General features: G+C 48.5%; 5 protein-coding genes across 5 annotated transcripts; 4 read left to right on the top strand and 1 right to left on the bottom strand.

Moving 5' to 3' along the window:
- Window positions 1–1298: 1298 nt before the first annotated feature.
- KY384_008401 (uncharacterized protein) lies at window positions 1299–2276 on the top strand (the record flags this gene model as incomplete). The annotated part of the gene is made up of 1 exon (XM_044816890.1): window positions 1299–2276. The coding sequence occupies one exon, from the start codon at window positions 1299–1301 to the stop codon at window positions 2274–2276; it is 978 nt and encodes a 325-aa protein (XP_044666255.1).
- A 1387-nt stretch (window positions 2277–3663) lies between these two features.
- On the top strand, window positions 3664–7941 carry KY384_008400 (uncharacterized protein; the record flags this gene model as incomplete). The annotated part of the gene is made up of 4 exons (XM_044816889.1): window positions 3664–3683; window positions 4179–4959; window positions 5039–5201; window positions 5258–7941. 4 exons carry the CDS (start codon window positions 3664–3666, stop codon window positions 7939–7941), a joined length of 3648 nt encoding a protein of 1215 aa, XP_044666254.1.
- Window positions 7942–11743: 3802 nt separating this feature from the next.
- Window positions 11744–14422, top strand: KY384_008399 (uncharacterized protein; the record flags this gene model as incomplete). The annotated part of the gene is made up of 5 exons (XM_044816888.1): window positions 11744–12026; window positions 12080–12644; window positions 12717–13200; window positions 13263–13709; window positions 13766–14422. 5 exons carry the CDS (start codon window positions 11744–11746, stop codon window positions 14420–14422), a joined length of 2436 nt encoding a protein of 811 aa, XP_044666253.1.
- A 686-nt stretch (window positions 14423–15108) lies between these two features.
- Window positions 15109–20441, bottom strand: KY384_008398 (uncharacterized protein; the record flags this gene model as incomplete). Its single annotated transcript, XM_044816887.1, has 2 exons — window positions 15109–19030; window positions 19081–20441. 2 exons carry the CDS (start codon window positions 20439–20441, stop codon window positions 15109–15111), a joined length of 5283 nt encoding a protein of 1760 aa, XP_044666252.1.
- Window positions 20442–21687: 1246 nt separating this feature from the next.
- On the top strand, window positions 21688–24835 carry KY384_008397 (uncharacterized protein; the record flags this gene model as incomplete). The annotated part of the gene is made up of 7 exons (XM_044816886.1): window positions 21688–22458; window positions 22506–22688; window positions 22734–23205; window positions 23258–23429; window positions 23475–23636; window positions 23711–24629; window positions 24680–24835. The coding sequence occupies 7 exons, from the start codon at window positions 21688–21690 to the stop codon at window positions 24833–24835; spliced, it is 2835 nt and encodes a 944-aa protein (XP_044666251.1).
- Between the last annotated feature and the right edge of the window lie 250 nt (window positions 24836–25085).

Genomic DNA, 25085 nt, shown 5'->3' with positions numbered 1-25085 from the left:
GTACGGTGAACAGCAAACGATTCAATATGTCGCCCTCTTACTGGCCCTTCATTGGATTTTCTCGGTCCTGGTGTCAAGTTCTATGTGACTTTTTGATTGTTGACATCACAAATGAAGTACGGCATAAGGACTCTTATGCCGCACCCCTCTATGTTTCCTTGAACGCTCTAGGGTCTCACTACATCTCATCTCGTCCTCTTGTCACGATGCCTTCAGAAATGGGCGCCTTGCCGACTTATTTCTTTCTTTCCCTAAGCTTCTTCCTGAGTCATTCATTGGCTCAATCCTCGAACGCCTCGAGCGGTCTCACGCCCTCTCTATGCCACTCGCCAAGCGGCTTTGCGAATACGATAGTTCTCGCACCTCTCCCGTCCTCTCAAAAGCTCAAATTGAAAGACTCCTTTCTATTCGAGCATGTCCTCTTCTCCTATACCGACCAGAACACCGCTCTCTCACAAGCAGCGTTCGCCAGCTACTGCCTCGACCAGTGCATCGCCTATCAGCCAGATCCCAACGCCGTTCCCTTCTCGACTGTTGTGACTAGCCTGCCCCCTTCATATGTTGGGAACAATACAGGACCCTGTCTGGGTTTCACTGTCAATATGGGGAAGCCTTACCCTCCAAACCCCAACGACACCGCGACAAGATGGTATTGCGAAGCTTTCGATAAGTCTCTGGCGGTTGATCTGAGTGATTTTGAGCCCATTGACACGCCAGGAAGTTATATGTTTCAATTGGGTGTCAATCGAGCTTGCAGTGGTAATTATCGAGCGTTTTGATGAGCGTCGATGGTCTAGTAGTGTGAGCATGTCGTGCTAGTGTCTTTACATTCGACGAAGATTTTTTTGAATTTGAAGCGGTGAGAAATTGGAGCAAGAATGGCAACTGAGCACGAGCAACAATTTAGATCAGATAGGGACCGTCATAGAAATATCACGATGAAGAGACGAATAGAAGAACATAAAACACAGTGTTTCGGGAGTATATGTGTATCACAAAGAAAACCAAATTTCCTGTCATCAATCGCATTGAAATTGATGAGTGAGATACATACTCCTCGACGTAAGCACGGATCAGGCGCGTGATATTCAGAATTGCACCATTTCATCAGCTTGTTGTCGTGGTCATTGAGCATCCTCGGCAATCGTAGGATTTATAAGTCCGCTAGCACAAGTTCGTTCTAGTACCTTAGTATTGATGACTTCACCTTGACTCCCATCAGCTTTCCCCTGAATTGCAAGCTAAGATGGAGCCCTCGCGCTCATTACTACTTCTAGAGCAGACTTCTACAACCCACAATGGCCCCGAAGAAGGTAGCAAACAACTCTACGGACCAACGAAACGCAGCCAATAGCCCAAAACACAATGAGGAGCTGAACGAAAAGAAGGCGAGAGAAGCGCCAAAACGCAGCACAAAAAGCTCTGCCAAGAAACGAAAAGCGAAAGATGACCCAGCAAGAGGAAATGCGAAAAGTGCCCGGCACTCCTCTCGTGGGGCAGCTCCAACAATTGTTGACCCTGTCAAGCTGATAAATTATCTTTTGTCGCCAGAAGCATTGCCTTTTTGTCGACCAAAAGACGAAGGCGCGGATATTGAGGCCCGCGGTAAACAGATCCGTGTCTACAGTGAATCTACATTCACTCCTTTTGAAGAACTGGAATGCGCGCTCATCCTCAGCCGACCGATCGGCCACATGCTAGGCTTGCGCTCCATTCGGACGCTTTTCAACGAGCCACACAACCTGACATCCCCCAAGGCCATCAGGACTGGGGGCAGAGAAGCATGTATAGCGGCGCTGAACTACGCTCGAACTCAGCACCGACAGAAAACTGGAGAAGAATTGGTACTTCTGGCTGATTCAGTTGCCAATTCCTTAGGCAAAGGGGAAGAGGACGTCTATTTGGAGCGATTGAGGGACGAATGTGGGCATGATGCTGAAAAGGAGAGAGAGATGCTCAAAAAGAATGTAAAGGGCATGGCAAAGACGGGGATTGATATTTTCGCTAGGAGGATTCAGGGAGTCTGGAAAGAATGGTATCCTTTCGCCGATGACAAGACGCTGAAAGCTATCGAGGACCTTGGCTTGAAGGGGGACGAGCTTGAATTGGTCAAGATTCTCGAGGACAATTGGAAAGAGATTCGAACGGGTGATTTTCATGGGAGCGATGAGGAGAAAAAAAGGAAAGTCTTTGTGAAGGTGTTGGAAAGGGCAATTGGCGCCGAACTGCAAGGGAATACCGAAGATGTCAAGAAAGTAGTAGGAAGATCCGGATGACGAAGGAGGTTTGATGGTCTATTTCTGTCCTCCATTCCCCGTCAGGAGTACAACTCAACTAGGGGGTTTCGAGGTCCCTTTCACGTTATGACACATATTTATTGGGAGCCCATCGCAAGATTCAACGAGATTTATAGAGGATATTTCTGCATCAAAAGGACAAGTTCACCACTAGATGATCTCCCTCGTTCTTCCTCATATGATAGGTTTCCGAGCCCGAAATTACTCCATTTCCAAATGCCAGATGGAGGAGAGGTTGTGCGGGCATTTCCAACAATAGATCTAGCCAACTTGAGAGCTAACAAACGCACTGTCATCCGTTCGTCCTTCATCCGAATTGCTTAGAGGTCAGAAAACAAGAAGACAGCCTGACTAGGCTGAGTACTGACTCGCTGAAGGCATGAGATGCCAATCCTTGGAAGTACGATAAGCAAAAGATAGAATTCCGAAGGGAGCATGCTCAAATGAATCATAGAGCCACACCACATCAGGCATAATTTTATGGTTCATTAAAAAAGAACTTGAGTACTTGGTACTTGGTAGGTGAAGTTGTCATGAGAACCCCCGGACACCTTAGTATCTCGAACTTCTTTAGTGCAATATAACTTTTCATTGATACACTTGTTTAGGAAACTCTTGGTATCAAAGCTCATCAGAATAAATATCTGAAGACTTTTGACACCAAGCAATTTCTATTTAGGTTGCTGATTGTAGAGCTATTCGCATACCCTTTAGTGCCTTATATTAGAGTGTCCGATGAGCATATTCTTAGTCTTGGCAAAATATAGCATGCTTGCTATTTTTCCAGCACTACGCGGAATTAATTAATGATTGGTAATAACAATGTTTCGAAATGATGTATAAAAAAAACTTTTGTATATAGAGTTTTGTTAAAAGGAGGCATGCTAGCTAGCTGTAGTCGTTGTTGTAGGTTTTGTCCAAGCCAATAATGCATTTCTAGTTGAATCATAAAACCGCTAATTCCGGGGCTATCCCCACTAAAAATAAGTAAGAAATAATTTCTAACTACTCTACAACAATTATGAGTTGGAATCAGCTTAGATTAAGAAAAATAGTAGGCTAAGGTGTTTAAACATAGCTTAAAAAGATTTAAGTCTATAAGATACCTAGTTATTAATACGTACCTACCGCTATTCTGGTAAAGGGATCTACCTATTAGGTGACGGAATTATCGGTTTTTATGATTCAACTAGAAAAGCCCTGAGTACCAACAGTGGGCGCTTGTGGGAACAGGAGGCCCCGAAGACTCGGCGGGAGCCTTAACAGCCAGCAGGTGGACTTGTGTGTCCGGGCCGTCTGTATTCCATTTTCTGGCAGCCACCCCAATAAATGATATTGTCTCGTGTTTTTTATTGGCACCTTCCTCATGCCAATATTAGGTCTTCAGTTCAGCGGAAGAACAATAAAGTCACACAGCTTGCTGCACTGTAAGAAATACAGGTTATCTCAACCCCAGTTCATCATTGCACATCCCCTGCATAAGCGCCGGAACCTATGCGATTGCACGCCAATCGAGTCTTGACTAATGGACTCGAAAGTCGCGGAAAGGCGATCAACGACAAAGATGTTGCTGTTGGAGGCTTGCAACCCGTCTCCTGCATTCTGTAGACGCTGGGGGCCGAACCCTTCACTCTCTGCATCAGCTACACCCTACACTGCCTTGTTTGACCATGCCTTTGTTTTCGTTGGGACTTCGTTCTTGTACTCTATCTTTCCCTTCCGGACTTTTCTTTTACAGCTGTCCCCCGTCTGCAAAGGATTTCCTCATTTCAAAAAAAAGACGCTCGGCTGTGAACAGCTCTTAACAGATGCTATCTTTGAGCTTTTAATCGCTCGCCTTGTGTCATACTCCGTTGAGTGATAAGTTAGGACACCTGATAGACCATTTGTGGACTTGTTTGATGATGACGATGCAGTGTCTTTCTTGAAAAAATTCCTTTCAAGGAGAGGTCGAACCGCGACAGGAGACAAAAAGGCTACACCATCTACAAAGCTGGGGTTTACTGACTTCAATCCTAATTATGAGCAAGGTGCGGAAGGCAGTGAGGAGCCTCTCAATGTCGACGTCATTGCTATCCACGGCCTCAATGGACATCCTACGGGCTCATGGACGGGACTTGATTCAAAATCATTGTGGTTGAGGGATTCCCTGCCCGAGGAATTGCCAGGTGCTCGGATTTTCTCTTACGGCTACCCAGCCGACATCGTGTTCAATCCATCAAAGGCGACCCTTTATGATTTAGCTGTAGGATTTGTCTCGAGCCTGATGACGAAAAGACTACCGAGGCAAAGGCGTCCGATTATCTTTGTCGCACATAGTATGGGAGGAATCATTTGCAAGAAGGCTCTAATACTAGCCCTCAACGACCCATACTACCGACCAATCTTAGAAGATTGCGCTGCAGTATTGTTCTTTGGTACACCTCATAGAGGATCTGAATTGTCTGGTATTGGCGGTATCGCCGCAGACATTTTCAATCTTGCTCTTTTCGTCTCCGGTAGCGGTATGATGACCGGCCGAGCTAGGGAAGACCTGATCAGAAGCCTTAACCCTCGCTCTCGAGAGCTTCTAGAAATCAACCGTGATTTTCGACAAGTCGCCGACAAATTCCGCATCCTATCTTTCTATGAAACAGAAGAGACTACTCCCTTGGGAAAATTGGTACGTGCACCTTGGCATTTCCAAGTACCTATAAGCTTTAAGGTGTCCAAGTTCTGCGCTAACCCTCCTTCTTATTTAGGTTGTTAACCAGACCTCTGCCATACTAAGTTTGCCAGGGGAAGAGGATATGCCAATTCATAGGAATCACCGAGACATGATTCGTCTGGCGAAAGGGGAGCATGACTATGATAATGTGGTGCAACGATTGCAGAGTCTAAGTCACGACGCTTGTTACGAGTCGCGTAGGTAGTCTCTTAGAATGACCTGCAAGTAAGCTTTACTAAGGGAAACACGATAGCAATGGAGGAATCAGAGAAGACCATTGTCCAATCTTTGCACGCTGTCGACATCTCTGATTACTACCTGAGCTTGCCGGGTGCTGCAAGCGGCACTTGCAAATGGCTTTTTGACCATCCCTGTTATATAAAGTGGCAACAGCAATGCGATGATGCGATATTGTGGATGAGTGGTCATCCGGGATCTGGTAAGACTGTCATGACCTCTTTTTTGGTGAGCACATATATCGAACAGGGGCGTGCGGGCAAACTTTCCGCTGGAGTATGCTTCTTCCTCTGCAACGAAGATCTAAACGAGCAAAATGACGCCAGAGCAATTCTCCGCAGCCTCATATTTCAAATACTTACTGAGCATCGAGGGTTTATCAATCATCTCAAGCAAGCTATTGACAGAGCTCAAGGGAGCCCCCACTTGGTGGGCTCTTTTGACAGGTTATGGCAATTATTTGAAGATATTTTAGAGGACCAAAGGCTGGGGTCCATGTACATTATCATTGATGCTTTGGATGAATGTCGCGCGACGACTCGGCTCAAATTGCTTCAAAATATAGCAAAGCTCCTAAGTAAACCAAGAAAGTCTTCGGCTTGCAAGGTCAAGTTGTTCGTTAGCTCTCGGCCAGACGTGCGAGTGAGCGGAATTTTACCAAAGTCTAAAGTTTTCCATATTTCTCTCGAAGAGACAAGGAAAGAGACGGATCTTGACCTTGAGCTGTTCATTACACAAAGAGTCAACAATATAGGAGAGCGATTTCAAGCAAGTCGTACAACCGCCGACTCAACCAAACAGGCTCTGATTCAGAATGCCGATCGCACCTTTCTCTGGGCCAACTTTGTGCTACAGATCTTGGACGAAGAACTTCGGGCGACTCCCCGGGATTGGGCGCGTATAGTTCAAGAGCTCCCAAAGGATCTAGAAGATGTCTACCTCAGGTTTCTCCAGCGCATCTTGGACTCAGATCTATCTGGCGTAATGGATATATTGCAAATGATGGTTGTCAGTCGCAGACCTTTGCATCGCAATGAACTAAACATTGTTTGTAATATGCCAGAGGCAGTAGCGCAAGGATGTCGAGATGTCTCATCTTTGAGAGATTCTTACCTATCACAGAATATGGACCTCTACTTGCGAGTAGTCCTAGGCCCCCTGGTAAGAATCAGCGATGACAAGGTTTACTTTGTGCACCTGTCTCTGAAAGAATTCTTGTCCGGTCCTGCTCTTCGCTCAGAAAGCAGGGCGCAATATCAAAAATACCACGTGGAGATAGCCAAAGCGAATCTTCTAGCGACAAAGGTGTGCACGGAGTACCTATCATTGGACGACTTTGACGTAGACCTGTTCTCATCCAGAACATCCACTATGAATGAGAATTCGCCAGTACCCTCCGAATCTCCTGCAAATTCGAATAATGATGAGGACGGTTGGATGAATGGACTAAGTATTTTTGGGACAAACATCTTACAAGACTTCAGCGAGAGAGTAGCAGACCGATGCGACCACCTTGATAAGCGTTTCGAATTTTTTGACTATGCTTCCAGATATTGGGCAAAACATCTTTCCCAAAGTCAAAACATATCATCCAAGCTGTTGCAAAGCGAAGCAATGGAACTCTTAAACAGGAAAGGTTCGTTTCGCTCCTCAAATTGGGCTCAGTACTATGCTGCCTTCACATGGCCGGAAAAAGTTTGGCCGAGCGAGCTTGCATTTATCGAGACTATTTGCTACTTTGGTCATATTGTCCTGCTTCAAGATTACTTAGAAAGATGCAAGACCAGCCTGGGAAACCTTCAATTTGGTCTCTATTGGGCAGCCTCAGAAGGTCATGCTGCAACTGTTCAGCGATTACTACAAACGAATATAGACCCGAATTCAACGTATACCGACCGATCACCGCTTTGTACTGCGGCCGCTGCAGGACACCTCGAGGTTGTCAAACTCCTTACGGGTGCTTCTCAAGTAGACGTAAATTTCAGAGGCCATCACGATAGTACGCCAATCGCTGAAGCAGCGACAAACGGTCATCAGGAGATTATAGAACATCTTCTAGCACAGATCCAGACTGTCCCGGACATCACAGACCACAATGGGCATACCCCTCTGATCAAAGCAGTGTGGGGCCGGCACGAGCTTATCGTACGCCATCTACTAGCTGATGAGCGAGTACAAGCAAAGCTTGAAGACAACAGCGGCAATACTCCTCTTTCTTACGCAGTCATTGAGGGTAAGATTGAGGTAGTTCGAATGTTGAAGAAGGATCCTAGCGTCGACCCTGATCATGTCAACAGGAAAGGCCGCACCCCTTTTTCATTAGCTGCAGGAGAGGGCCACGTTGAGATTCTCCGAATTTTGAAAGGATGCAAGTCAACGAAAGCCAAAGACAATGAAGGACGAAATGCGTATTCATGGGCTGCTTCAAGAGGCCACGTTGATGCAATCAAAGCAATGGATAAGTGGAAGGTTTTTGGCATCGACGAACCTGACAAAAGCGGCTGGACCCCTCTATTCTGGGCTCTTGAGCCACAGGGTTATTTGACTATGCTCGGCTTGCTCGACTCTGGCTCTGTAAACATTAGCCGTACAGATCATGGTGGTAGGACTGTCCTGGAATGGGCTCATGGCTATCAAGGCAAAGAGAAGTTCCTGCAAAGCTGGTTACGGAACAAGACCGTTGAAACCATCAATGCTTGATAGGTAGTGATTGTCGGAAGCATGCACCAAGATCTGATCGACCCTTGATAATTAAAGTACAAGCTGATGAGTTCGAATGTAGTGAAATCAGAAAGCTGGCATGCACGCCGAAGGAAACAACCGTGAGTGAAAATTGCCACAGTCTTCAGTTGACATCGGCGATAGATGGTTCAACTCGGACTTTGCCATCTTCGTATCCTAATGAGATGTGGCGACCTGTGAAGTGTAAATGAGTATTAAGACCCTTTTTTCTGATGCTCGATCCTATTCCTAAAGTCATTGGGGCTTCTTAATACTGCATCACGAGGACAAGCGATCTCATATAAGGCCACCGCTGGCTTTGGTGTGCACTTTTCCGGTCACAAGATGTAGCTTGTCCTTTGGCAATTTTGATGATGAAAGGAAAACGCAGATCACAACTTCTTCGTACACATTGGGAAACCTCAGACATGACCTGAACTTGCTCTTTACAATTAACATTAGCGGACGCTGTTACTGGACGCAGGAACACAAAGTATCTCAGGATCTGCGATGGAACGCCAAAGCTCGCTGATAATTGATCATGGAACATTTTGTCCAACACAATCCTCTCCAGACCTCACATTGTGTATCAACAGTCATTAATTCTGGATTGGCATTGAGGAATGGGGATTAGTGCAACTATTTGAGATTAGATTGGTGAAGCTAGACGTTGGAAGATAGAAAGATACTTCGCCGAAAAGTGCCAACACAGCCATCAACAAGTCGTCAAAGAATTTCATATTCATGGTAACCCTTGGAATCCCCAAGATGATGTGCGAGAAAGAATCGATGCTACCGTGCTATATTTTCACTGTACCCTGATACCAGGCGGCGCATTTCTGTGCGTCACCTACCGTCAGCCACATTTCGTAAGACCTCTCCTAACCCGAGACTATTAGAACTTGCAAGTCGATACACTAGAGCAGTCTGAGAGCAGATTTTCAGAATACTTTAGCTATGTAATGACGAAGTATAGGGATGGCGTATGGTGTCGAGGCTCTCTCATCAGTATCGAGGTCAAGCGGTAGTTGTAGCTCGACATCGGATTCAGCAATGCTTTATGCCTGAAGAAGGCCCGATGACGGTATATTTATATTGGTCAACTCATTAATCCCGCAGCAGCTTTCTCTGAAAAAAAAGCCTGAGATGTGAACATTTCTCCGGAAGCCTCCATGAGAGATGGTAACAAATATTCCGCTCAAATCATTCGACGCCGAACCATCAGATTACAAGCTTATTGCTGAATCCCAAGCTCACGGTGTCAATATCTTGTGCTGGTGCATTGAAGCAAGCCTACCGATACCAGTGCTCAATAGTCAGATGCAAACACCCATTCTAGCCGAGACTGTCTAGAATGCAATGGCGGCGAGGCCCTACCACACATTGTACCGCATGCTTGTACTTTTGAAACTCGAATAGGATGTTCGAACGCATCGATTGGTGGTTCAAACAGCAGCGAGGTAATAGTGAGGAGAATTCCCGTCGATTTTGATTGCTTTAGATTTGAGACTGATGGAGATGAGAGTATGATGCGAAGGGCGGGTGCGATTGGACAAAGCTGTTCGAAAGACGTATCAAGACGCGTCACCAAACATTCAGCGTCTCCTTGTGTAAAGAGTGTAAATCGCTTTTTCCTCGTAGGATATCATATGTTCCTGAAGCATCTTTTGAAATGTGCTACTAATGATTCTCGAATTCAACTATCTCAGGGGGCTATTCAGAGCTTTGACAGGCTTTCAGCGAGCTCTAAGACGAATAACTATGTCACTGAACGACGACAGTTAGCAAAAAGCCTGCACGAACTCGATGGGAAGATTCTTCAATTAGACTCTTCATCGAAGTTCCGTCGCTGAAGAGCAGGTAAGCTGTACTGCTCTTGACTTCCAGGCAACAAAAGTCGCATCGAGCATAACTACGGCGCCGGCTGGGATTGGGTGCTCTTCGCGTACTGTGATTGAAGCGAACGACATAAAAGAAGCTTCACCCGTGTTTTAGTTATCATAACATTCACTCGAGCGTGCCCGCGTCGAAAAGCTCTTTGAATGAAAAACCAATGTACCAAAGAAGACCGTGAAAGATTATCAGATTTATTGACATTCGATGGATGAAGCCTACAGATCGGTTTTTTATTGTCCTTTGAATTGAAATTTCCTAAGGTGTCTAAGATACAGTTGAAAGCACGCCATAGAATGCCATTCAGGGCTGAGGAGCAAATGCACCGAAATCAATGGGGAACACAAAACGCGCCTTCAAGAACGAGATGCTTGTTAGCCATATGGAACACAAGTCCGAGGAGAATACCACGACGACTGATTCTGTTCCCAGAGCTCGGTGACTAGGCATACATAAAGGTATAATGCGACGATTCCTTCGCGAACATCAGGTGACAGCCTATGGAAATAAGCTCAGGCAGAGACCAGCATTTCGACGCCCGACAATTACGATATATCCCGCCGCAAGCAGGCGGGCTCCGGGCCGTGATTTCATGTGACAAGTTATGCATGTAAGGTGAATCCTCAGATCCTGATGTGCAGTGGCTTGATGCTGGAAACCAATAAATGACAATAACGCCACCGCCACCGCTTTTGACATTTGGATCATTCTAGATGATTAGAGTTTCGTCTATCTGGCCGTCATTTCTTGCGAACGGCCAGCAGGTCCTCCATTACTCAATGGCGTTCACGCAGAAGCTGTTACAGTCCGTAGAGAGGCCGGACCAATCTTTGGCGATATCGGAGTCTTTCGCCTCCCATCCGAGACTTCAACCGTTATCAACACACTTTTGTCATCTTTCGACATCCTTATAGCCATCTTGTATAATTTCCTGTTCGAAGAGCTCCGTGGACGCGAGTCTGGTGATGAACGTTGCCAAGACCGAATGTCAACATCCGCCAATCCACGGAACAACTTTCTAGCGGGCCACCTACCCGAGCGGCCAAGACTCTGATAGGTTCAGACGTACTGACTCAGCGGCAACGGTTATAATTCCCGATCACGACTGAGCACGCAATATCCACTCTCGCCCACGCTTCTGACCCACAGGTGTCTCTCTGCCGATCCAGCAGCAAGTACCGTGCGTAGTGCTCAGGTAGTGTGGAGCAGAACCTTCTGCATCAAGGTAAGATTAACTACGAGAGAGTCCTAGCCCAAAGGTTGAGACGCTGCTAGCGAGTAGCAAGTCATGAAAGCGATGGAATAATACTAATAATGAGGTGGGTGTGCTTCCCCATCCCGCGGCGGAACTACAATGGAAAGCTACCTGACCTCGTGCTTGCTTGTCTGCGAATCATCATCCTATTTCCCCGAGGCCTCTTTGCTCCCCCCGTCGTTGTTGTTGCTGGTGGCTCGATCACGCTCCTGCATCTCCCTTTGGCTTGAAACCCCACTCGTTCAGCCCCCCTGTGCACCAACCTGATCGTGTTTTCCGTAATGTCATAGCTTATCCCAACACGGTCTTCCCTGTCGCTAAAGTATACCCCAAGTCCAGCCACATCCCGTCCTCTAGAGCTGTCTAGATTTGCATACGTCCTCTTACCCGATCCGTCAAAGCTTTGCATTACACCATTGTGCTAGCCACGATTGATATATACCCCCCTCGTCAAACCCGTTTTCATCCCTTCTGACTTCCTCGTGGCTTTCAAGTGACTTGGAAGCGTCTACGGTGGCTCATTGGCAGCAAGGAGAGTCGAGCGCTTTTAAGATATCCATCACTGAAAAGATTGCTTTCTTCCACAGCTTGATTCTTTCGTAGCTTCCCAGCTTGCGTACCCTCTGGCTTAGCATGGCGCAGCCATTAGACAGAGTTGGCCATGGACTGGCAAAAGTGCTTGGGATCAAGCTTGACTATCGCAACCCCACCGGCGCAGATCTAACCCGAGGCGAATCAACCTTCTCCACATCTACCGCAGATACCTTCGTTGAAGACGAACCAACCGCCTACGAATGGATCAGCAAGATCACGCCTACGGGCCGTACGCTCACTAATTGGCTGTGGAACCTTTTCCCCTTCATTCATTGGATTGGGAGATATAACCTGCAATGGCTCGCAGGAGATATGGTCGCTGGTATGATTTCGAGAAGCTGCCTGTCTAGAGCCGCTTCTAAAGAAGTTACATAGGAATTACTGTCGGTGCCGTTGTGGTGCCTCAGTCGATGGCATATGCCAAGCTAGCTTCGCTTCCACCTCAGTTCGGTCTTTATTCGTCCTTCATGGGCGTTCTGATCTATTGGTTCTTCGCCACTTCAAAGGATATTACCATCGGCGTGAGTGAAGGCGCGATAAAGCTGGTCTACTGGAAAGCTAACATTCAACAGCCGGTCGCTGTCATGTCGACCATCACGGGTCATGTGGTTGACAAAGTCGCAAAGGAACACCCAGACATTGAAGGTCACGTAGTTGCGTCGGCTCTTGCTATCATCTGCGGCGCCATCATTTGTTTCATTGGTCTCGTCCGATGTGGTTGGATTGTCGACTTCATTTCATTGGCTGCGATATCGGCATTCATGACAGGATCTGCCCTCAACATTGCGGTCGGGCAAGTACCTGCTCTGATGGGCATTACAGGCTTTGACAATCGAGCATCAACGTACAAAGTAGTCATCAACATACTGAAACACCTTGGAAGGTCGAAGAAAGATGCTGCGATTGGCTTGACTGCATTGACGATGCTGTATCTCATTAGGTACGTATGCACGACCTTGGCTAAGAAACAGCCATCACGACAAAAGATGTTCTTCTTCATCTCCACTTTGAGAACCGCATTCGTCATTCTACTTTACACCCTGATCAGTTACCTTGTCAACAGACACCACCGGAAGACAAAGCAAAATCGGTTTAAGATTCTCGGAAAGGTTCCTCGAGGATTCAAAGACGCTGCCGTGCCGACGATCGACGCTGGAATCATCAAAACGTTTGCGAGCGAATTGCCGGCTTCTGTTATTGTTCTCCTGATTGAACATATTGCTATTGCAAAGTCCTTCGGTCGAGTCAACAATTACATTATCGATCCTTCTCAAGAGATGGTGGCCATTGGAGTCACTAATTTGCTTGGGCCTTTCCTGGGGGCATATCCGGCTACTGGATCTTTCTCTCGCACAGCGATCAAATCTAAGGCTGGTGTGCGCACACCTTTCGCAGGTGTCATTACTGCCGTGGTGGTCCTTCTTGCTATCTACGCACTACCCGCAGTCTTCTTCTACATTCCTAATGCAGCCCTGTCTGCAGTCATTATTCACGCCGTTGGTGACTTGATCACCCCCCTAACACTGTCTACCAATTTTGGCGCGTCTCGCCGCTTGAGGTCATCATATTCTTCGCCGGCGTCATCGTCACGGTCTTTACCAGTATTGAGAATGGTATCTATGTGACCATAGCTGTCTCTGCAGGAGTGCTCCTTTTCCGTGTGGTTAAGGCTAACGGCCGATTCGTGGGCCGAGTCAAGGTCCATTCAGTTCTTGGTGACCACTTAGTTGATGACGAGGGCAGACCTACGACTGGCGCTGGTCAATACGGCGCTCTTGGGTCTAGTGATAATGAAAAGGGAGCCCGCAATATCTTCTTACCAGCTGATCACAACGATGGCTCTAACCCAGAGATTGAGGTTGAGAAACCGTACCCAGGTATTTTCATCTACCGTTTCTCTGAAGGCTTCAACTACCCAAATGCCAATCATTATCTCGATTACATGGTCCACGTCATCTTTAAAGAAACGCGCCGAACGAATCCCAACGCTTATCCGAGACCAGGTGTAAGTTATCGGAATACCCTTCTAAAAAAGCATGAAGAACTAATTGGAAAACCTAGGATCGCCCTTGGAATGACCCAGGTCCAAGAAAGGGCCAACCTCTTATCACGAACGAACACCTTCCAACCCTCCAAGCAATCATCCTCGACTTCTCCTCCGTTAACAACGTCGACATAACATCCGTCCAACACTTGATTGACGTTCGTAATCAACTTGACCGATACGCCGCACCAGAAAAGGTAGACTGGCACATCGCCTGCATCAACAACCGCTGGACGAAACGTGCCCTCGCCAGCGCGGGCTTCGGCTACCCGACCCCTCAGACCCCCGAATCTGGCATCTCAGAGCGCTGGAAGCCTATCTTCTCCGTCGCAGAGATTGGCGGGCACGATAGCGCCGCGGCGGCCGCCGAGTACATTGAGAAGACGCGCCAAAAGAGCGTCGCTGATATTGAGGCTGGAAAAGGCGATAAGGAGGGCATTACGTCTGCGACGAAAGAAGATGCGTCAAGCTCAGGAAGCGATCTTGGCAAGACGCTTAGCAAGAGCAAAGCGTACAAGAACAGCAGTGGCAAGGTGGCGGTGGTGCATAGTATCAATCGCCCATTGTTCCATATTGACTTGACGAGTGCGCTGCAGAGTGCGGTTGCGAATGTGGAGGCACGGCAGCAGGAGAGGCAGGCCACGAAGAAGGGAGTTGGGACAGAGTATGAGTAAAAGAACGAAGGGAAAAGTGGTGGACAGATTGTTTGAAGCTGGTTTTTGTTTGCGATACACCAACGTCAGGGCGATGTTTCGTTAGTCAGACTACGCTCTTTGGTGTGATATACCCACCTATCATGTCTTTGTTTGGAGGCTTGAAAATTAATCATTCCGTTCTACTTTCTTATCACAACTCTAATGTCTTCACACTGCATTTGAGGTTCACTTCAAATGCTTCAAACTCAATACGGTACAGCTAACAACCTAGGTTCCTACGCGTTTGAATAGCCCCAAGTTCATAGGCAGATGCTAGTAGGTTTGAGCACAGAGGGACATATGGGTTTTGTTTTACGTTTTACGTTTTCCATTTACGATTCTGATTTACAACTTTGATCGAAGCATTATACCCTCGAGGCCCCGTCTAGGTGTGGTCTCTTCACACAAAATTGCAAGCACTGATCATGGTATCTCCATGCGTAGTCTGTTTTCGAATGACCCTTTGCGCCTCGCTAAAATGCCGAGGGAGCTTCGTAAAAACCAATACAAAGGCGGGAGAGAGTGCAGATATATGTCCAAGGTCCTTGAGACCTTGTCTCATGTCTTTGGTTCGATAGACAATTCTCAATTGCGCTCCCCGGCCCCAAACCTGTCCTTTCTCCTTCACATTGACATTATATCACCTTTAAAGCCAGCTACTCCTGCTAGTGCAACAAGTTCTTGACAGATGGGCTTGCGCTAGCACCATTCTGTATAGGAACGTCGTTTTGCCACCTGGTATCACCGCCATGACCATTCTTCGGTGTTTCCGGACGCGTTTGCTGCGTACGTGGGCTCCCATAAACGCTGTTACTTTGATATTGTGGGTTTGGTAGTGGAGGCGGTGGCGAACCATGGGATGAGCGACCATTCCCGATCGCAGCAAACGGATTCGAATCTGCTTCTGGAGGTCCGTGTGGGCCGATTTCCTGAACAGAAGGTGACCTGGTATGTATCGATGGGGAACGCCCATGCTGAGAAGTGGGTGGTGAGCGGACGACGTTGGGTGGTGGGGGAGGGTGGCTTGCTTGTTGATTTTTCAGAGACGGTGGTATATAAGGGACTTGTATCAGCTGTTTGGTGACAGGATCTCGTTTGAATTGGAAGGATAGGGGTTCGTGGTGAGGTTGGTGATGTGGAAATCCACCGTGAGGTCTGGGCGGCGGAGTAGGACGGAATGCTTGAGGTTGTCTGTCATGCATATACGGAGACATGTTGGGTTGATAATGATGACCCGGAGGAGGTGGTAGAGGAGCTTGCAGGACGTATGGAGGTGGGGCTAAAGGTGTGGGAGCTGGTGATGAATGTGGCACACCATTTGGTAGACGGTCTGGAGGTGCGTAATTTGGCGGCGGTGGCTCTAACACTCGCGACCATCGATTATGCGGCTCAGGGATATGCGGTGCAGGTATCGGCAAAGCTGGCGGTTCGGATGTTGATTCTACCGGCGGTGAGAATGGTGGCGGTTCAGGGACATCCTCTTTGGAAGGTGTGGGGGGAGAAGGCGCCAGCGCGGGCGGAGACGGAGGCGGCGGGGGTGGTGTTGGCTCCCGAGGAGGAGCAGGAGGATGCTTCAACTTGCGAATATAGCACTTGTGGCACAACCAACGGTCGTTGTCGCCTTGGGCTGTGTCTTGGGGCTCAAATTCGACCCCTTTAGTTTCGTTCAGGTCGCCATTGACGACGGTCGGTGGGACAAGAACACTGGGCGTATCGGGAGCCTGACTCGCACTTTGAGACTTGTGCCAAAGGGGGCTTACGTCGACATTGCACTTGACGCAAGCTTTGACGATATCATCGTCGGCCGCCTTGACGTTACCTAAGTGAACCACTCGATCACCATCTTCAATCTCCTCCGATTGGACTGTGATTGCAGAAGGTGAAACCCGAGAGCCTCGAGTTGATGAAGTGGCATTCTCAGTGGCAGCCATCCTACTACGGGTGTTGCTGCCACCTACTACGTGAGCAGAGACAGCGTTCTTTGTCGCTGCTTGTACTTGATCCGCCTTGCGCGCAGTCCCCGTCAGAGGTCCATGGCTCATAGACTTTTGCGTTATTGCAAACGCTTTTAGGGCGTTCATTTCTTCGCCATCCACACTAGCCGATGCATAGAGCTTATGAATATGCTTCCTTTCGCCATGCTCCTTACAAGAGACCTTGGCTTCAGCAGTTCCAACTGTTTCGCCAATGGTTACAAGATTGAAAGTAGAGCTCTTAGATTTAGGCGTGAGCGACACCCCAATGTTGTAATCATATTGGAGAGCACAAGAAGCATGAACCGGTGCTTCACAATGGTCGCAGTAGAGAAAGCTACCTTTGGTGTCTTTGCAGAGTTTACAGCGCACCTCCTTGGCTTTTTGGGCTGGTTGCAGGGCAGTGCCAAAACCTTCGGCTAATCGCAAACTTGCTGCGTCGCCGAACATAATGGATGGATGCATAATCGAGCATATTACATGAGCCCAATTTCTCTGCGAGGTCGGCTTTAGAGCTTGACGAGGCTCGACTGGCCGCCCTTTATCCTCCTGTTGCTTGATGTATAGAGTCGTGGCCTGTGTAATTAACTCTCTTTCTAAGCGGTCCTTCTCTTTTTCGCGTTCGGACTTTTTCTTGTGAGTCTGTTTTGGAGGCTCCATCACTGCCTTGTCCTCATTCTCGTGTCGTGGACATAAGAGGCATTCATATATTGTTGAGTATTCAGGACGAGTGTCATTCTCACAGGTGTCGCACATCCATTTGTCTGTCCGCTCTTTGGTAAGGCCATAGCAGTCGAGATGGACTGTGAGACGACAGTGCCTACAGGAGACGAAGGTACGCTCGTCCGTTATGATACTGTTGCATACCTCACATGGATAGATTCGTAGCTGCGGTTGTTCCGGTATCAACGGTGGCTCGGGAGGCCTTTCGGGAGGCTTTCTTTTTACAACTTCATCATTTGTTTCACTCTGTTGCCCACTCGTATTTGCTGTATCCATAGCTGTCGTCTTGAGCCTTTTCTTTGGCACGTCCTGTCCTGCAGGGAGGCCCGATGGCATATCGAATCCAACTGAAGCTGCGGCCGCGGCAGCGGTAGTACTGAGGCCAATCGAGCTGTCCTGGTTGGCACTCAGTAGTTCCATTAGGAGTTCCTCATCGATTCGCCTTTTCCAAGCTCGCCCACCGCCCTGGGAAACTTTCTTTGCAACTTCATCGATGTTCTCCCACTGGATGCCGTATTTGCGCCAGAGCTGACCACACCGATGACAGAGCGCAAGAATAAGGTGATTACTTTTGTCTTTGTTGTTCTTGATAGAAGGGTCGATAGGAACAGTGGTTCCAGCCGCCGTTGCTGGTGCTCTTCGCCAATCATGAGATTTCCTTGCGCCGCAAAATTTGCACTCAAAACCGCGCTTTCGTTGGACAGCTTTACTAGTATCAAAAGCCGAATCATCCTCGTCATCAGCCACATCATCTTGAAGTCGCGCATCTGCTTGCTTGGCTGCCTTCTTTCCTTTACGGCCTTCAAAATTATCCCATATTCGCTTGCCACGCGCAGTCTTCTTCCACATGTAGTAGAATCGGACTATTTCTCCATGCTTCTGACTTTTTCCAACGTGCCGTGAAACCATCCTTAATTCTGAGCCGTACCTGGCGACCCCGTCTTCGAAACGACGTATCTCGTCCTCCGTGAGCTCCGGTTCCTTTAAGTCATGCCGTCGTTTCTGTGCTTTCAACGCACCCAATGCTTTGTCGGAGTTGTACTTGTTGGCAGTGAGAAGCTCCAAGGCCTTATCAAGGAAATTTGTCGAAAAGTCGCGTAGATTGAAGATTGGCATTGCGAGGGCCTTTGCTTGCGCCATATAGTCGTCAACAATTCTTTCGCGCTCTTCCAGAGTCAGACTGGTATCGAAAGAGTCGATGCCTCCGCTTGACGGCGTCTCTATTGTGGGCATTCTGGATTTTAATTGGGCGGTATTTCCAGAATTTGGAAGAAGAGTATCTTCGCCACGCTGCACATAACCTGGAGGCTCGTCCAATATCCACTTTGGTCGCTTGTCTTTGTTGTACTTGTCAAGCTCACCACTAAGCAGAGTCGATGTTGCTGCTTCTTTCGTCGACTTAGTATCCTTTTTAGCACCGCCACCTTTGATAGCCTTCTTCCTGTTGTCCAGCGGCTTGACATATTCCACGTGATGCCCATGCCATCCCTGGACGTTGGCTTGGTGTTTTGGCCCAAGTCTAGAACTCGCACGGGGATATATACGATCATCGTAGTCAAGAGCGTCTTCGACTCTGCAGTGGATACCTAAATATCTGTATGGCCAGAGCTTCGCTTGTGCTAGTTGCTCCGCAGTTGGTGCTTGAGGGCGGTTTGACAAATCATCGTTCTCGCCGTTAGCGGCGCCACGGTCCTCCTCTTCTTCCTCGACGATCTCTTCATCTTCACCCTCACCATTAGTTGTATTTCGGGCCTCAAGCCGACGTTCTTGCTTTCGGCTACAAGGACCACACGACCAGCCGAATCCACGAGCTGGCTTCTTGAGCAGAGGCGGACGTACACAGTTCATATGATACGTGTTCTTGCAGACTGCACAGTCCACGGAATCAGAACTGCAATACATTTAGCTTGTAAACAAATTCAAGGGCTGCTCTGGGTTTACCTTGCGCAATACCCATTGCATCTTCTGCAGGACTTAATAGCGCTGGTGAGGTCTTTGCCCCGTCCAATTTCCACCACAACATATTTCCATCGCTCGTCGAGCACTTTCTTGACTTTTGCCGGAACATTGATGACAGAGTGGGTCGGAACCACTTCGTAATAACGGTGTATGTAGCGATCAAACATCTTTTCATAATAGAAAGAGTCTTTAATCTTTCGGTACAAGTCTATATCCTCGATCTCGCTTTTGTGCATCACATGACATTTGCCTCGTAGGGACGTGATAGGGCAGGTATCAGACTGCATAGAGGCAAAGACCACTCTTGTATCGTTGACCTTTCTCTGTACGTCCTTGGGGCGGAAATACCAGTTGACTCGAAGGGAATCCACAGGTAGGTTGCGGTCGTTGTCGACATGAAGAAATTCCATGATGCGAGCAAGGTAGTATGGTTCACCAGGAGGTTCGCAGATGAGATAGACTTGGTCTAGATCGCTGTCAGTGCGGACCGTATCAAGTTTGTGTAAGCAGACACATGGCTTGATGGTCGACTTACCATTGACGCTCAGAATCGTGCCGTCGTCAGATTTCAATTTACCATTCTTGACATAGCGGCGACAACTTTCAAAGGTCATCAGGTTAGTTGTCCGTCCCAAGACCGGCGTCCCAGAAGCGGCCCTCCTCGTCGTTGTCGAGGCTGGCGATGTGTTGGAAGAGACTGCATGCCCGAGGGGAGCCGCGCCTGGAGCTTTCCTCTTTCGCGATATTGGTGGAGCTGGAGGTGAGTTTGACATATCGGGATTAACAGAGAAGCTGGACATTCCAGGCAGATTATCCTTCACTGCATTCGACAGAGCGGCCTTCGCGGCTGAGGCTTGGGCAGGTGCTGCTGCGCCTGATGACCGCCGTGTATTGGAGCCAGACGATTTGTCGGTGTCGAAAGCAGCCTGCAGACTTGGCGGCGCAGTAGTCTGAGTCTTTTTCTTCGAATGATATTCGAAATCCATGTCCGGATCGCGGTCCTCAGCGTAATTCGGACGAGAATTACCAGTCCGATTGCGAGATCTAGTGCCGTAGGGAGCAGTGCCATTCGTCTCCGCTGTGTTGCCGTTTTGCTGAGGAAGTGGTTGGGGAGATGAAGAGGAGGTGGTAGTCATAGGCTGTGATTCTGCGGTTGAAGGCTTGGCGGGAACGCCATTTAATCGAGGTGTAGCTGGCGATGGTGATTTTGAGGAGTGAGCGGCAGCTTGGGTATTTGGCGCAGAAGACTTGTGCACGACTGCAGCAGCTGGTGTCTGAGAGGGCGTAGTATTCGGTGAGGTTTTGGCTTGCTTGACCGGATCCGCGTCATCTTTGTCAGCCATGCCCTCGTAGAATTCGATCTACGAGGACATGCAGCAACTATTTACCCCAAAAAGATATAGATGACTCTACATTTGGTGGGAGTCGAGGGTTATCTTGGTTGTGGCGCCACCAAAGGAAGGACAAAATGGAGGCGACTTGCATAGGCCGCTTGGCTCCGTGGCATGTAACCAGTCCGCGCCTCTGGAGCAGATACTGAGACCTCAGATGCGCCAATCTATTCAGACTGGGGTGGAGCTATCGAGCAATGAGCCTGAAGGAAAGTGATGATGAAAGCATGAGCGCCGTAAGGAGTCACGTAGTGAAGGAGCGGAAAGAGGTCGAAAGGCGTGGTGAGAATGGACAGTTGATAATGGGAAGGAAAGAGGGCGGCGAGGGCGGACTTTGATGCTGAACTCAAAGCCAAGACCCGGCGAACCGCACTTGGGCGACTCGCTTTCTGCGCTACTCTATTGTTGGTGCATCATTTCCCTAGACTTCTTTCATGCGTGCCACTGAGCATGTTACCATACGGGAACAAACGACCCATTTCAAACGACCACGCATGTCAATGCATGAAAGGGCCGGTAATCGAATAGCATTGCGATTGATATTGAATTTCGATACGGTCTGGATATGGGGGGATTCGAGCAAAGCAAAGCATGGGGATCCTTCTCCCGACCTTCCATTGACTACATGATACAAAACGTTTGAGGCCTATAAGTGGCCCATCAAGATAGTCCAATGCGCTCGCCCTATTCGCTTTCTTCCGTTGCGTTGGGCATGAAAAGCCGTTCATTCCTTTACTGGAACGTCGAATCTGCCTTTTGGGCCTAGCTCGTCGGCTGACTCACGTCCCAGGGATCACAAGGCTGTTGGACGACGTTGAGATTCAGATATCTCTTTCGTCGGCCACGGAAACCTCAGCCGCGGCGACGATGAGAAGAGGTCGCTGCTGAACTGAGGTAAGCGATTGTACAGAGGGTATCATATGCCTCATGGCCTGAGGTTTGAGGTTCCTGAAGTCAATACTCAATTCGCGCGAGATGTCCTCTAGAGCTGAGCTTGAGAAGGAGCTAGCCGCTAGCGATCCTTGGCGCATCCGGAAGGCGCGACTTCAGTTCAATAAACACGCCAAATTGTTAGACCTGTTACCGCCGCCTTTGTTTTTGGGCTTGTCATTCCCGTTTGGCTCCTTCTTGCTGATTATGCTCGCCCGCAATTTCTTGACTCATTAATTTGGTATCCTGAAGATCCATCAAGTGTGTAATGAATCGCGCAGTCTATGGTTGGAGTACAACTATAGACATTGCGAAGCAGCAGAACCACGGACATTCGTTCGCCGGAACGAAGAGATCTTATGATGAAATCCATCAAGAGCCCACGAGCAACGCACTGGAGCCTAGTCTTGCTAACAGTGCTGCTCGTGTGCTCCCGAAGCGACAGTTCAAGGATTGCTCCGTGAAAGATCGGCTTGCAGCTAGTCTAATAGTTGATATCAATCCTGATGCGAACTCGAATTCTCAATTCAATCAGGCTCAAAATGCCGAGCGGTTGCTGCCAAAACCTTCACAGAACCCTTTGCTCTCTTTGTCTCACCCTTCTTATGGCTTGCCCAATTCGCTGGTCAACAATCTTGCAAACCTTGGCATACACAGTATGTACCCGTGGCAGTCTTCTTGCCTGCTTGGTAGAGGTCTTCTTGAAGGCCAGAAGAATCTGGTTTACACAGCCCCGACAGGTGGTGGCAAATCTCTTGTTGCTGATGTCCTCATGCTGAAACGGGTCATCGAGCAGCCTTCTCAGAAGGCTATTTTAGTACTTCCTTATGTTGCTTTAGTGCAGGAGAAATTGAAGTGGCTGAGGAAGGTCGTTGAAGGCGTGCGAAAATGTGTCATTGCTCAGGACGAGATCGAAATCGCACAACCGAAATGGCGTAGAAATCACGATAGCTCAATCCGGGTTATTGGCTGCTTTGGTGGTAGCAAGACAAGACTCGTTTGGCGAGATGTTGACATAGCAGTTTGCACAATTGAGAAGGTCTAGACTCCACAATTTGAGACAAGGCCGTGACTAATGCCATCTAGGCTAACGGAATTTGCAATGCAGCCATCGAAGACGGTTCCATCGGTGATCTTGGTGTGGTCGTCTTTGACGAATTGCACATGATTGATGACGAACATCGAGGATATCTGATGGAGTTGATGGCGAGCAAGCTGCTGAGCCTTGGGAGCCCAGTCCAGATCATTGGCATGAGTGCTACCTTGAATGTAAGCAGATTTGAAGGTACAGTGGAGTCATCCTGACACCCGTAGAACACAGAGATCTTGGCAAAGTGGCTCGGAGCCAAATATTATAATACAAAGTTTGTGCCCATACCGATAAGTGAGTTTCTCGTCTACGATGGATTGGTCTACCCTGTCTCTACTTCCAAGGCTTTATTCAGGACGGCGAGTCAATTAAGATCGACTCCACGACTTTCTGGGCTTGAAGTGAAAAGAAGGATCTCAAAATCGGAATTCAAGAAACTAAAGTCTCCTATGATCAATGCCGTAGTCTCGCTAGCCGTTGAAACCGCAAGCGCTGGGTATGGAGCTCTTGTCTTTTGCAGTGGCAGACAGAGCTGTCAAACTATGGCAGTCTTGATAAGTGAAGCCATACCTACACAAGACCTCGGCCAAGACATAATTGACCGACGAAAAGACGTCATCAACGAGCTTCGTAGCCTAGCAGTTGGTCTGGATGAGGTCTTAGGTGTCACTGTTTCTCGTGGGGTTGCTTTTCACCGTGAGCTCTGACAACTCTTGTGATGCTCCAACCATGCTGATCTCCTCCAAAGATGCGGGCCTGACGGCTGAGGAGCGAGACATAGTCGCAGAGGCTTACGACAAAGGGACGATCAGAGTCATAGCGGCGACGTGTAGTCTCGCTGCCGGAATCAATCTCCCGGCTCGGAGGGTGATCCTGCAAGGAGCAAGAATGGGTAGGGATCTCATCGGTCCGGCTATGTTGTACGTTCGTAATTAGCTACGACGCTGCTTGACTAATGTTCACAGGCGACAGATGAGAGGTCGAGCCGGCCGGAAGGGCAAAGACGAGATCGGGGAAAGCTACCTCTGTTGCCAGAAAGCTGATCTAGAAGAAGTCACCGAGCTACTAGAGGCTGAGCTTCCTACGGTCCAAAGTAGCTTGACTCCAGAGAAGCGGGGCATCAAAAGGTAAGCGTTGCCAACTCAAAGCAGAAAACATCTTGTCTCATCCCACTCCCATCCTGTTTCTGACCGTTTGTCAGAGCCATGCTAGAAGTTATCGCCGTGAGGTTGGCAACACACTCAGCAGCTATGCTGGAATATGTTCATCGCACTTTACTGTACCACACAATGGACACTCATGAGGTGGAAATCATGTTCGATGCAACGCTCAAAGACTTGGTTGATTCTGACATGATACTTGTGGACGAGTTTGGGGGTTACGAACCAACCCCATTGAGCAAAGCGACTGTAGCTTCTTACTTAACTCCAGAAGACGGATTGTTCCTTTGCCATGAACTCCGTACGGCTCTCAAAGCTTTCGTAATGGATGGGGAAATGCATATCTTCTATACGTTCACACCTGTCTGGAACGCAGGAAACGTTGAGGTTAATTGGGCGATCTTTCGGAGGGAAATAGATGGATTAGATGAGAGCGGGCTCCGAGTTCTCGAATTCATTGGTATCAACCCTGCCATGATCAATCGATTGTATGTTCAGGGCATCTTAAGTCTAAATACAAGGGCTAATCGAAAAAAAAGGGCGAACAGTCCGAAACCTCTTCCAGAGACAACGCCGGGAGAAGTACAGATCGCACGTATTTATCGAAGATTTTACACGGCTCTCCAACTGCGCGACCTTTGTAGTGAAATGCCGATTCATCTCGTCGCCCGCAGATATGAAGTGCCACGAGGCTTCGTTCAGACATTGGCCCAGACCTGTGAGGGTTTCGCAGCTGGAATGGTTCAGTTCTGCGAGAAGATGGGGTGGGGCATGCTCAAGGCTGCTTTGGAACACATGAGTGACCGACTGAAGGCCGGCGCTCGCGCGGATCTGCTTGAATTGGCTCAGATTCCATTTGTGAAGAGCCGAACGGCGAGAATCTTCTGGGAGAATGGGTTTCGGAGCGTCAGAGCAGTCGCGGAAGCCGAAGCAAAGGACTTGCTCCCCGTCCTGCTTCTAGTATGAATTTGCCAAGATCCGTTGCTTGCAGTACACTAATCAAGCTACAGGCGCAGCCCAGAAAGTTGAGGCTAGAGGGAGATGAAGAGATGCAGTATCATCAGAGACTGCTCTTGAAAGCAGAGATCATTGTCACGGCCGCGAACAAACTATGGGGTACTACGGTCTGTTATCTGGCGAGATGGCAACATACTGACGAGGTATAGCGAGACAGCAGCAAGCCGAGATCGAAACGGACCTGTGAACTACAAGCGATGTTGGGCAAGCCCTGTCGATTCCGATCAAGTGGAAGGTCAATTATCCATCGGGAGATATGCGAGCCTGGATGCCGGCAGGATCCATCATTGACCCCAAGGTGGGACGCCTGTGGACAGTGATGTCAGGGCAGTGGAATGGCGTGTCTTGGCTGCAAGTGGCGCCCTCGTAAAAATGGAATGGATAATGCTGACGAAAGCA

This window comes from Bacidia gigantensis, assembly GCF_019456465.1.
Source record: "Bacidia gigantensis strain McMullin 20006 chromosome Unknown contig_295, whole genome shotgun sequence".
NCBI lineage: Eukaryota > Fungi > Ascomycota > Lecanoromycetes > Lecanorales > Ramalinaceae > Bacidia > Bacidia gigantensis.
Note: the sequence above shows the minus strand (reverse complement) of the source record. Positions and strands in the feature narration are given on the sequence as shown.